The sequence below is a fragment of the Oncorhynchus masou genome, chromosome 16 (genome assembly GCF_036934945.1).
Source record: "Oncorhynchus masou masou isolate Uvic2021 chromosome 16, UVic_Omas_1.1, whole genome shotgun sequence".
NCBI lineage: Eukaryota > Metazoa > Chordata > Actinopteri > Salmoniformes > Salmonidae > Oncorhynchus > Oncorhynchus masou.
Genome location: NC_088227.1, coordinates 30286938 through 30300054, shown reverse-complemented (window position 1 = coordinate 30300054; position 13117 = coordinate 30286938). Strand labels below are relative to the sequence as shown.

At 41.7% G+C, this 13117-nt stretch overlaps 1 protein-coding gene across 7 annotated transcripts; it reads left to right on the top strand.

Moving 5' to 3' along the window:
* Positions 1 to 2840: 2840 nt before the first annotated feature.
* LOC135557817 (ADP-ribosylation factor 6-like) lies at positions 2841 to 5847 on the top strand. 7 transcript variants are annotated; one of them, XM_064991454.1, is made up of 3 exons: positions 2841 to 2966; positions 3139 to 3224; positions 3921 to 5847. In XM_064991454.1, the coding sequence occupies exon 3, from the start codon at positions 3945 to 3947 to the stop codon at positions 4470 to 4472; it is 528 nt and encodes a 175-aa protein (XP_064847526.1). In that variant the 5' UTR covers positions 2841 to 2966; positions 3139 to 3224; positions 3921 to 3944; the 3' UTR covers positions 4473 to 5847. The 7 variants fall into 7 exon arrangements, with proteins under 7 accessions (XP_064847526.1, XP_064847522.1, XP_064847524.1 ...); XM_064991450.1 differs by having other exon boundaries at positions 3917 to 5847; XM_064991452.1 differs by having other exon boundaries at positions 3139 to 3432.
* The last annotated feature ends 7270 nt before the right edge of the window (positions 5848 to 13117 follow it).

Below are 13117 nucleotides of genomic sequence, written 5' to 3'. Positions count from 1 at the left end.
TATACCATGGCTTACCAACGTAATATATTGGTTACCGACATAATTCGAGCAGTAAAAATACATGTTTTGTTATACCCATGGTATACAGTCTGATATACCACAGCTGTCAGCCAATCAGCATTAGGGCTCGGGAACCACCAGTTTATTACAGACTGTATACCATAGGTATGACAAAACATGTATTTTTACTGCTCTATTTATGTTGGTAACCAGTTTATAATAGCAATAAGGCACCTTGGGGGTTTGTGGTATATGGCCAATATACCTTGGCTATAAAGGCTGTGTCCAGGCACTCCGCATTGCATTGTGTCGTGCATAAGAACAGCCTTTAGCCGTGGTATATTGGCCATATACCACACCCCCTCTGGCCTTGTTTCTTAAATTTATCCAGCTATTTGTGTCTGTCTGTAATGAATCCAACAACTGTAGCTAGTAGAGGCTGCAGTCACTGATTTACACAAAAGGTGAAAGTTACCATTGGATAGGAGAATAACATTCCTGTAAATAGTTTGACACTATTTTACATCATCATTTAGCATTGAATTTAACAATGCAGGGTAGAATAATGTAAATGTAGGCAACATATAAATCCATCAATAGCCTATGTGTGATTGGAAGCATTCTGTCTGGTTGCATCACCACCTGGTATGGCAGCTGCACCGCCCTCAAATGAATGGCTCTCCAGAGGGTGGTGTGGTCAGCCAAACGCATCACCAGGGGCATGCTGCCTGCCTTCCAGGACATTTACAGCACTCAGTGTCAAAGGAAGGACAAGAAAAGCATCAAGGACCTCAGCCACCCGAGTCACGGTCTGTTCACTCTTCTACCACCTAGCAGACAGAGAAGGTACAGGTGCATCAAAGCCGGGACCGAAAGACTGAAAAACAGCTTCTATCTCCAGACCATCAGCCTGTTGAACAGCCATCACACAATCTCCTGTAGTAAGAGACAAAGATAGACTCCCTCACACAAAACAGATACACAAGCTCTCTCTCTCACACACACACACACACACACATACACCTCATACACAAGCAGACCCCTGTACTCACATATGCAGTCATACACACGCATACGCCCATACTCACAAACACACACACACAGACATTATAGAGACATTAAACACTGGACCGTTTCTTTATATTGTTCTTCACACTGTAAACCACTGTACATTTACAATATGTTTTTACAGTAAGAAAAATAGTACTAAAGCAAAATGACAGCATTAAGCTGGCATCCCTGGTGCCACTATAATGTGGTACATTTACAGTGAAAAGTTTTACTGTGCATACTGTATTTTTCACATACCTCATTCCAATATATGACATTTTTGTTACACTGTTTAAACACATTGCATATTTAAATACTGGATTCTTGACATAGCTTACTGTAATATATACATATATCTGCTGCTGTACATAGCATTCTTAGTATATATATTTGGTGTATATATGCATGTATATATGCAAGGATATTGTTTGTGGACTTCAGCTGTAGAGAGGGTCATCGGCTGCCATCTTCTCTCCATCGAGGTCCTGCACAACTCCAGGACAAGGAAGCGTGCAGGAAAGATCACTGCAGGCCCATCCCACACCAGTCACCCCCTCCTTCAAAAATTCCCCTCTGGCAGGCGGTTCAGGTCCCTCATGACCAAAACCTCCCGCCACCTAAAAAGTTTCTTCCCACGGGCTATACTTCAATTGCACTCTGTTAATCTCTCTGCATTTAGATATATTCATACCACAGGAGGTTGGTGGCACCTTAATTGGGGGGATGGGCTCATGGTAATGGCCATCCTCCCCTCAGCAGCCTCCACTGATTCATACTGATACTGTAAATTTGTACATCCACTGTATATCAACTGTATACCCACTGTATATTTGTATATCTGCTAATTCTTATAGCACTATGCTCACTCTAGCTAGTTGTTTATAATGCATGTAAACTTTGTTTAACCTCCGCAGTCTGTATTCTGTCTCTTAATCTATCACTAGCAGCACCATATCACTAAGTACAATTCTGAGTATGTGTGTGTGAATGTACTTGGTGAATAAGACCCTGACTCTGATCATGATTTCAAAAAAATTCTAAAGGCTTTATGAACCAAATACTAAATGTATCTCATATCCACAAGTTGTCTGTTTGTACTGTAATGTTAAGAAAATTATAATTCACAGGAGGCTGGTGAGGGGAGGATGGCTAATAATGGCTGGAATGGAGTGAACGGAATTGTTTTAAATACATGGAACCATGTGTTTAATGTGCTTGATACCATTCCATTCCTGCCATGACTAGGAGCCCATCCTCCCCAATTAAGGTGCCACCAGCTGCCCGTGATATATATGGTATACTATTGTGCTTATTGTTGCCTTATTATTGATGCCGTTGCTGTTGCTAAAGGAAGAGCTCAAATACAGCATTTAAAAACAAGTTTACAAATGGAAAAATTACCTGCATTCTCTCAATCTGGGCATTGCAAATTCTCACGTTACAGCCAATGAACAATCACGACGTCATATAATGAGCAGACGATGAAAATGACGTAAACAATAGGGAGATCAGTTTCTCGATGTATAAAACACAGAAACAGAGAATCACAAGACACATTTAAAACGTGTTGTTTTCTATCATTACACACGAGATATTCCTTGATAATACCAAAGAAACTACAGCATTTTTAAAATTTAGTTTCGAGACAGACAAAACGCGGAGCGACACAGAGCTGAAATGGCGTCCATTTCAACTATCATATGATCGGTTTGCTGCTGAGTCTCTCCGTGTGCGCATGCCAAATGGCGTAGTGCATCTGTGCATGAGCAATCGAGAGGAAGTGGCGGGTGATCTGGGTCCGCACCTTTTCCGGTAACACAGCACTGCCAACGCTGTAACTGAACGACTGTAGAGAGGTAGAGAGGCAAGAGCAGGGATAACTAACCTGGGGGACCGGGGGGTTGCCGCAGTTGCAGGTACCTATCACATTTTCCAACGTGGCTCTTTTTGTGAAAGCTTTTGATTTATATTACGCGCTATTTTCAGCCTAGAATAATGCGCTTTAGACAGAACGGTAGCCGATTAAAGTTGTGCTCTGTCTGTCTGACACCCCTCCCTTTTCTGAAGCGCTCCGCTCCTGTGTTATAGGGAGAGAGGAAGAGCTGAAAGTCGGAGGAATCAATGACCTTTTGAGCATTCTAGACCTGGATGTCCTGGCGAAGATACGACCGGGGGTGATTTTATCTGTCTCTGTTACAATGAACTACTGAATAGAATCGTTCTTTTGAATCCGCCGATTGGAATAAGGGCAAGTGGACAGCCGGCAGACAAGGAGGAAGTCGGATTTACCACGGGCTTTTGAGAGGGCCTAATTTCATAAACGCAACTATTAGGCTGTATATATTTTTGTATTTCTCTCTCTACATTATTAAAAACACAAAGGTAGGCCTACGCACCGGGAACTGAAATTGGGATTTAAAGATGACTGTGCGCTAATCGTTTTAATCAAAGAGAAAGTGTTTGAATCGGAGTGTTGTAGATTATGAAAATATTTCCCCACCCTCTTCCGTGCACTGAGACGCCCAATTTTCGAGCACTTCAATTTCCCTTTGAATCCCCTCGAATAGGCTAGCACCCAGCTATTTTTGACAGCTTTTAGTGTAACGGGATATTTGTATCTTTCAGTGGATCATTTTCCATCGATTGACCGTCGTTCTAGACACAAGTGAAACGTTATCTGGAACTAACTTTTGTAACTGCTACCTTAATTTATATTTGTCAATCCACCACTTATAGACTGTCACGTGGATTTATGCTGTCGGGCAACCTGCTACAGCATTAGAAACAAAAATCTGTTTTATTTTTAAGAACCATTGCTGCTCTCTTGAAATCATAGGGAAGTAATTTACTTTTTTTTTTCCCCAAGGAAGTAATATTTATGCACAGCCTACAAGATGGGGAAAATGCTCTCGAAGATCTTTGGCAACAAGGAGATGAGGATATTGATGCTTGGACTTGATGCTGCTGGCAAGACCACCATCCTCTACAAACTGAAGCTGGGCCAGTCTGTCACCACCATCCCAACAGTGGGCTTCAACGTGGAGACGGTCACCTACAAGAACGTTAAGTTCAACGTGTGGGACGTGGGGGGCCAGGACAAGATCCGGCCGCTGTGGAGGCACTACTACACTGGCACTCAGGGCCTCATCTTTGTGGTGGACTGCGCCGACAGGGACCGGATAGACGAGGCCCGCCAGGAGCTCCACCGGATCATCAATGACCGGGAGATGCGGGATGCCATCATCCTGATCTTTGCCAATAAGCAGGACCTGCCTGACGCCATGAAGCCCCACGAGATCCAGGAGAAGCTGGGCCTGACCCGGATCAGAGATAGGAATTGGTACGTTCAGCCCTCGTGTGCTTCCACCGGTGATGGACTATACGAGGGTCTCACCTGGCTCACCTCAAATTACAAATCTTAATGTTCATCACTTCTATGCTCAGCCTGGACTGTTTAGTTACAATAACAAGCAAAAAGAGAAGAAGTGAAATGAACAACAGATGGGGAAAAAAATGACAACCTGAGGCAATGAATGAATAACATAACTTCTCAGATGAGTAGGCCTATATAAAAGAGAAGTTTGATTATAATCCTCCATTATTATTTTTTTTGATAATGGTGAATGATGCCCCTATAACCCATGTTTTTTATAAACAAAATGCAATTATTTTTGGCTGGCTTTTCTTTCTTTTTTTTGTTCACTTTGACTCTAGTATACTGAACTCAGTCTAATCACTCAATAATTCACAAAATATTATTTTCAGAAGCTCTGAAAGATGTAGATTAAATGTTTTTTTTCCTCTTGTATGATTTATTTCTGCGGTGGCAGGGTTCAGGGTTAGGGTGTGCTATTTTTTGTCCCTCAGTTATAGATACATTACAGACAGCCTTCTATTCAGTTTTCATACAGTATTCTCATGACCCAATTTCCACCCAAAGGATGGGAAAGGCCAATGCCCCTGTGTGGATGTTACCCGCTCATATCTGCGCCGGAAACCAAGGGACAGATTCCACATATCAGTTCTCATGGTTCCAAACTACCACCATGGTTTTTAAAGAGTTAAAAATATGTATTACAGACATGTAAGGACCTCATGAAGAAGTACTGTTTTCACTTTTGATTGATTGTACAAAATGGTTGAGATGATTGAGGAAAATGTGTTTAGTACTTAATTCCTTAAACAGTGATTCCATCCCATGTCTGCTAGGGAGGTTTTCTGAGAAGACACCATGGACACTGCGACATGGATGGATATCATTGTATTTTTGTTCTGTTTTGGGTCAGAATCTGTTACCACTGATCTCTTTTTGCCTCTAATCTTCTAAGAGCTTCCATTTCCAGTTTAGTATTTGTAGTTCCGGCTGCCTTTTGGGAAGCCCTGAGTTACAGGTGCACCAACAGAAAGACAGACAGTGTGGTGGAAAGCACCCTCATAGTTAAGTCTTCACTAGGGGTGGGAATGACTACCCTATCCACAAGGGGATGGGGGGAAACACAATACTATAGGGCCCCTTGACTAAAAGTGCACACTGACTCTTTCTGACTGACTCTTGGGCCCAAGTAAGCAAGTGTTTACTTTTCAATCCAACACCACTTCCATGGTGCTCTGCTCTCCAGTAAATGGGGCCTCCTGCTCAGTTCGTTTAATCCATTCACATCAGTTGTACAGCTCTTCATGCAGTCAGACAAGACTACATGTTCTGTTGATAAGTTATAGATATGAAAATGCTTTGTTTAATTATTTTTGTTCCATTTGCTATGCTGATGAAATAATAAAAATATGTATCCAGATCAACATGGAAGTGGAGCTTTTTCAATATGAACCCTGCAACATTTCACATTATCACTGAGCATGTACTTGCCTAAAGGATTTAAAATGTCACGAAAGAGGAAGTGAAATTTGGCTGTTTATAAGATTTAGAAGGGGGGGGGAAAGTTGATGTGTGAACTGTGAAGTCAGTTTGGTGTGTTTCCGTTGTGCTTGTGAGTCACTGGCTGTGAATAAGTGATGATAAGATCTCTGGTTTCAGGGTCGTGATTGTTAGGTAGCTTAGGTCCAACTTTCCAGGCCTACCTCAAGACTGTATTTCTTAGTCCATCATTAGAATACTGTACTAGGAGTCTCTGCTGTATTCAACCCAAAGTGCTTTTTGGACATTTAGGGACGTGTTCTTTTGTGAATTTCTAAGGGGTTCTGTTTTGGAACTCTGTTTCTTCATCCTTAGTCAAACTTGAAGTTTTAAGCAAAGTGAGTCCTAAAGTTGGTGTTGGTTTGAGAACATAGGAGACTGCTGGAAGATTGATATATTGAACCCCACCACTTAGGCGATTCCCTTCAAATGACCACAGTTGAAAGACATCGACTATGAAACTGACTGACACTTGTGTACATAGCAAATAGATAATCTGATTGATGTGGGTCATTCAAACTAGGCTTTGTCCTCAAGAACAAACAACTCTGTGTGTTTGAGTATGTACGTTGACCTGTATAACTATATAGAATCACAGATTTAAATAATACATAAGGCAAGGGGGGGTCAGTCACATTTTATCATTCTCATAGTTGCTCAAAGTAAGTTACTGTATTGGCAAATCTGTTGGCAAGTGTACTGTAATGCATTTCAGTTCACACCAATGAGAACTTGCTTGGCGACTGGGCTGGAGAGTGATGTCATCCTTCATGCTTGTGTGACCTGTATAGGGAATAGGGTGTCAACCACACAAAAGGCCCCAACCAACCTGGCTGGCAGCTCGCCCTGATCTAGTATCAGTTATTCTTATTGTGTTACTTTTTATTATTACTTTATGTTTTAGTCTACTTGGTAAATATTTTCTTCTTCTTGAACTGCACAGTTCGTTAAGGGCTTGTAAGTAAGCATTTCACAAAGTCTACACTTGTATTCGGCTCATGTGGCAAATAAAGTTTGATTTGAGTTTACCTGCTCCTTAACCTTAACCATTAGAGTGGGGGACTGCAAAGCTGATCTTAGATCAGTGTCTATGGGCAAGTTAATCTTTTGACAGATGGAGAGGCAGGGTGGTATTGGTGTGACATCAGCGACTGAAATCAGAAAATGCTAGAAGAAGACAGAGGGAAGATCTCAATTGCATATTCCTCGTGTCGGCTCTCCTTGTCTCCATCTGAAAACCCATTGGACGAGAAAGCCAGAGGTCCCCCCTCTGACGACCTACTCCAATGGGTTTTGAGAAGGAGACGAGGAGTATGAAATTGCGATTCTCCCATGCACGTCAGTGTGATTGTTGTTTGGGGTGTGGCCCGGCCATCCACGAGTGCTAAGACAGCCAGCCAGCCAAGTGTGACGCTTCACTTTTGTTTTTAGATGAGGTTCAGTGTGACCTTTCTGATAAAGAAAAAAACAAGGAGCAGTTTAGGGCATTGGATATATTTGTAGTATTCTACTCTACAGTTTGTGGCAGTTTGTATTACCCACTCAAATTAATCAGGCAGCAAGTGCCCACCCTTGAGTCTGTGAAGGAATGTCAGTCCTGCTCTTGTCTCTCACTCCCTTCCCTGATTAAATGGAGGCATGGCTGCAGTGTTTGCTGTGTTGTTTGTTCTGCGTCTGTTGGTTTGGAGTTTGACCTGGGTGTCGCTGTGTTGAAAGGATTGAGTGACTCAGGTTGTCTGGACCAAGGACGTGTAGTTCAAGTCCACACCAGGGAGATCAAATGCAGCCACCTGCTGTCTCGTCCAAATCAACCTGTTTTCACCGCTGATTGCTTTTGCAACTGTCTGTAAGCTTAACTACATTGTAGAAAGACAAAAGTAAAACTTCCCCCTGCTGTCCCTCTCTCGCTAGCTGAATGGCGAATGTTTGAATAAGCAGCGTCTCCATTTGTCCGGTATGCACACAAGAGATCCCAGAATACACGGTGAGGGGAGTTGAACTCTGGCTGCTTCAGAGTCGACTGTTGTGGCTTACTCTCCCTGCATCCTCTCCTTCTCTATCATCTTTCATCTTCAATTATCTGACAACATATGAGATGCGAAAGCACCGTGTTGGTATTTGCTTTTACCAGTCCACTTCTCTCGAAATTAGTTCAGACGAAAGAGAGGACCCAAGGACAGGAAGCCATTTTAGACTGTTGAGGTTCAGCCCTGTAGTGTTTGATTAGAGAGGCTCAGAAGCACACGTGTCAGAGGCTTTTCTACAGCTGTCACTGCACTCTGCCGGATGTACAATAGACAATAGCTAACATCCTCTGCTGTCTGTCTCACCTGTGGCTACATGTTAAAGAGTTTGTGTTCTGTAGTGTTCAGTAAAGCCTCTGAACTTTATCATGAAGGTCTGTCTGAAAGACTTCTTTTTAAAGTTAGTAGACACATGTAGGTCTGCAATACACACACATTGAAGTTGTATTCCCTGCTTTTCTGGTTCTAATATTTTTACATCAAGATTAGGGGAACTACTTTTGAATTGCTCACTTTCCTCTCATTTCTTGAGTGACTCAGAAGGGTTTAGAATTGAAAGTTCTTAGAGGCATGTATAGTTAGTATGATTCATGGAAAGGCAAAGAGAACCTGCTTGGGTTTTGCTGGGTGGATTTAGCCTTCAGCCGGAACATTGTCTGCTGCAGGGTGGAGGTGGACCGATCTATTGTGTTCTTTTTTGGAGGCGTGAACTAAACCAAAAATGTTTAATGAACCTTGTTGCCAGTTCCCTGTAATTTAGTTTACTCAGGCGTCCCTCCCTGCTTTTAATCTTATTAATGCTGTGTTGAACCACACACATAAACAACAATTCTTTCTTGAACAAAACATAACTATTTATAAACACCACAACCAAATGCATGCTACTTTGGTTATTAATGGACTGTACATTTACAATCACACAATATTGGTAAAGGGGATGTTTGTTGTGTTCACTGGGGTGACTAATAAAAATGTTAATGATGTTCATCACATGACAGCTTCATTCAAGCCTACCTATGAAACAGCTATACACACACACATTAACCCAACTCCAACACTAACATTAACATAGCATCAGTTGTTACAAGACATAACTTATTTTTTATTTTATTTGTGTATTTATATATTTATTTTTTGACCCCTTTTTCTCCCCAATTTCATGGTATCCAACTGGTAGTTGGTCTTGTCTCATCGCTGCAACTCCCGTATGGACTCAGGAGAGGCAAAGGTTGAGAGCCGTGCGTCCTCCGAAACACAACCCAACCAAGCCACACTGCTTCTTGACACAATTTCCACTTAACCTGGAAGCCAGCCTCACTAATGTGTCGGAGGAAACACAGTCCACATGGCAACCGTGTCAGTGTGCACTGCGCCCGGCCCACCACAGGAGTCACTAGTGTGCGATGGGACAAGGACATACCTGCCGGCCAAACCCTCCCCTAACCTGGATGACGCTGGGCCAATTGTGCGCCGCACCATTGGTCTCCCGGTCACGGCCGGCTGCAACAGAGCCTGGACTCAAACCCAGAATCTCTAGTGGCACAGCTAGCACTGAAATGCAGTGCCTTAGACCGCTGCGCGTCTCTGGAGGCCACAAGACACACCGCTACGGAATTCTGGTTAATACAAAATATTTTATTTTCTGAATCTCTAACCCCCCTTCAAGCCTTCAAGGTTGTATTTGTATACCTCTAATTTGTGTCTTTGTATAGAATAAGGAACTGGCATGCTGAACTCAGTGAAAGGATAACTGTTTTCAGTGTTGGGTCCTTGAATCTAGTCTTTTATTAGATCCCCATTAGCTGTTCCAAAAGTAGCAGCTACTCTTCCTGGGATTCAGACAACATGACATAATACCAAACATTAATAGACCAGAACAGCTCAAGGACCGAACTACATAAAGTTAAAACGTCACACAAAGCTTACATATCAGTATCAGTACATAAACTCACACTACCTAGGTCAAATAGGGGAGAGGTGTTGTGCCATGAGGTGTTGCTTTATCAGTTTTTTTAAAACAAGGTATTCTGTTCACAAGCAATCTGAGATAGAAGGGAGTTCTATGCAATCATAGCTCTATATAATACTGTACGTTTTCTAGATTTTTTTCTGGATTTGGGGACTGAAATGACCCCTGGTGGTGTGTGTGTGTGTGGGGGGGGGGGGTGTGTAAGACGACTATGCAAACAATTTTGAATTTTCAACACGTTTCTTATAAAAAGAAGTGATGGAGTCAGTCTCTGCTCTACCTTTTTTTGCCTGCGACTGGTATGCATAGTATTGATATTTGCCCTCTGATTACAGTGAAGAGCAAGACATGTCGTTCTGTTCTGGGCCAGCTGCATTTTTTCTAGGTCCTTCTTTGCAGCACCTAACCATATGACTGGGCAATAATCAAGATCAGAAACCATAGCCTGCAGGACTTGCTTAGTCTTTACAACCATTGAATCAATATGGGTTTGACCATGACAGTTTACAAGCCAAGGTAACACCAAGTAATTTAGTCTCATTAACTTGCTCAATAGCAACATTATTCATTATCAGATTCAGCTGAGGTCTAGAACTTAGAGGATGATTTGCACGGTATCAAATAAAATACCCTTAGTTTTAGAGGTTCAGGACTGGTTTATTACTGGCCACCCATTCTAAAACTGACTGCAACTCTTTGTTTAGGGTGGCAGTGATTTTAATAGCTGTGGTTGCTGACGCGTAAAGGGTTGAATACTCAGGATACATAGACAAACAGGCTTTGTTTTAATGCCAGTGGCAGGTCATTAGTAAAAATAGAAAAGAGTAGATGGTCACGAGAGCTGCCCTGTGGTATACCACAATTTACATGTTTAGCATTAAAGAAGCTTACGTTATTAAAGAAAACCCTCTGTGTTCTATTATACTGAACAAAAATATAAACGCAACATGTACAGGATTAGTCCCATGTTTCATGAGCTGAAATAAAAGATTCCAAAAATCTTTCATATGTAAAAAAAGCTTATTTCTCTCAAATGTTGTGCACAAATTTGTTTATTTGTTAGTGAGCATTTCTCATTTGCCAAAATAATCCATCCACCTGACAGGTGTGGCATATCAAGAAGCTGATTAAACAGCATGATCATTACACAGATGCACCTTGTACTGGGGACAATAAAAGGCCACTAAAATGTAGTTGTCACACAACACAATGCCACAGATGTCTCAGTTTTGAGGGAGCGTGCAGTTGACTTGCTGACTGCAGGAATGTCTCCAGAACTGTTACTAGAGAATTGAATGTTCATTTCTCTATCATAAGCCACATCCAATGTTGTTTTAGAGACCATGCCAGACCAGGACCTCAACATCCTGCTTCTTCACCTGCTGAATTGTCTGAGACCAACCACCTGGACAGCTGATGAAATTGTGGATTTGCACAACCAAAGAATTTCTGCACAAACTATCAAAGACCGTCTCAGGGAAGCTCATATGCGTGCTCGTCATCCTCACCATGGTCTTGACCTGACTGCAGTTCGGCATCGTAACCGACTTCAGTGGGCAAATGCTCAACTATGATGGCCACTGGCACGCTGGAGATCCCGGCCCCATGTCTCAAGGATCTGTACACAATTCCTGGAAGCAGAAAATGTCCCAGTTCTTCCATGGCCTGCATACTCATCAGACATGTCACCCACTGAGCATGTTTGATTGCTCTGGATCGACATGGACATCAGCGTGTTCCAGTTTCCGACAACACCCAGCAACTTCGCACAGCCATTGATAAGGAGTGGGACAACATTCCACAGGCCACAATCAACAGACTGATCAACTCTCTGCGAAGGAGATGTGTCACGCTGCATGATGCAAATGGTGGTCACACCAGATTCTGACTGGTTTTCTGATCCACAGCCCTACCTTATTTTTCAAGGTATCTGTGCCCAACAGATGCATATCTGTATTCCCATTCATTTGAAATCCATAGATTAGGGCCTAATGAATTTAATTAAATTGACTAATTTCCTTAGATGAACTGTAACTCAGTAAAATCTTTGAAATTGTTGCATGTTGTGATTATATTTTTGTTCAGTGTAGATGGCTCTGAATCCACGATATGGAAAAGGTTGAAAAGCCATTTTCAACAATCGGTTTTGCTCAATAATATCAAAGGCTGCACTAAAATCTAACAGTATAGCTTCCACAATCTTATTATTATAAATGCATTTAGACCAATCATCAATCATTTGTGACAGTGTAGTACATGCTGAGAGCACTTCCATATAAGCATGCTGAAAGTCTTTTATTCATTTGTTTACAGAGAAATAGCATTGTACTGTATCTGGTCAAACACCATTTTTTCCCAAAAGTGTGCTAAGAGTCTGCAGCAAGCTGATTGGTTGGCTGTTAGAACCATTAAAGGGTGCTCTACCATTCTTGGGTAGCGGAATGACTTTGGCTTCCCTCCAGGTATGAGGACAAAATGTTTTCTCCAGACTCAGATAAAATATGACAAATAGGAGTGACAATTTTGTCTGCTACCATCCTCAGTAGCTTTCCATCTAAGTTTGTCAAAACCAATACCAGTTGGTTTCTCATTATTGATGGACAACAATAATTATTCCACCTCGCCCACACTAACTTTACAGAATTCCAAATGACAATGCATTGTTTTAATTGTTAGGTGTTTTATGCATGAAAATGATGGCTCACAATTTGTTGTTGGCATTCCATGCCTAAGTTTGCCTACTTTGCTAATGAAATAGTCATTAAAGTAATTGGCAACATCAAAAGGCTTTGTGATAAATGAGCCATCTGATTCAATGAAAGATGTAGGTGAATTAGCCTTTCTGCCCATCATTTTATTTAAAGTTTAGTTTGTCATTTATCTTGGTTTCATAACACAATTTATTTTGTTCAGTTTAGTCACACAATGTCTCAAATTACAGTAAGTTTACCAATCAGATGTGCAGCCAGACTTATTCACCACTCCGTTTGCCTTGTTCCACCATACAGCTTTTCAATTCCACATCAATACACATGTCCTTAACAGTTCTAACAGTTAGTTTCTTAATAGGTTCATGCTTATTAATAACTGGAAGAAACAATTTAATAAATACGTCAAGTGCAGCATCTAGATGCTCCTCATTACACACATCAAACCAACAAA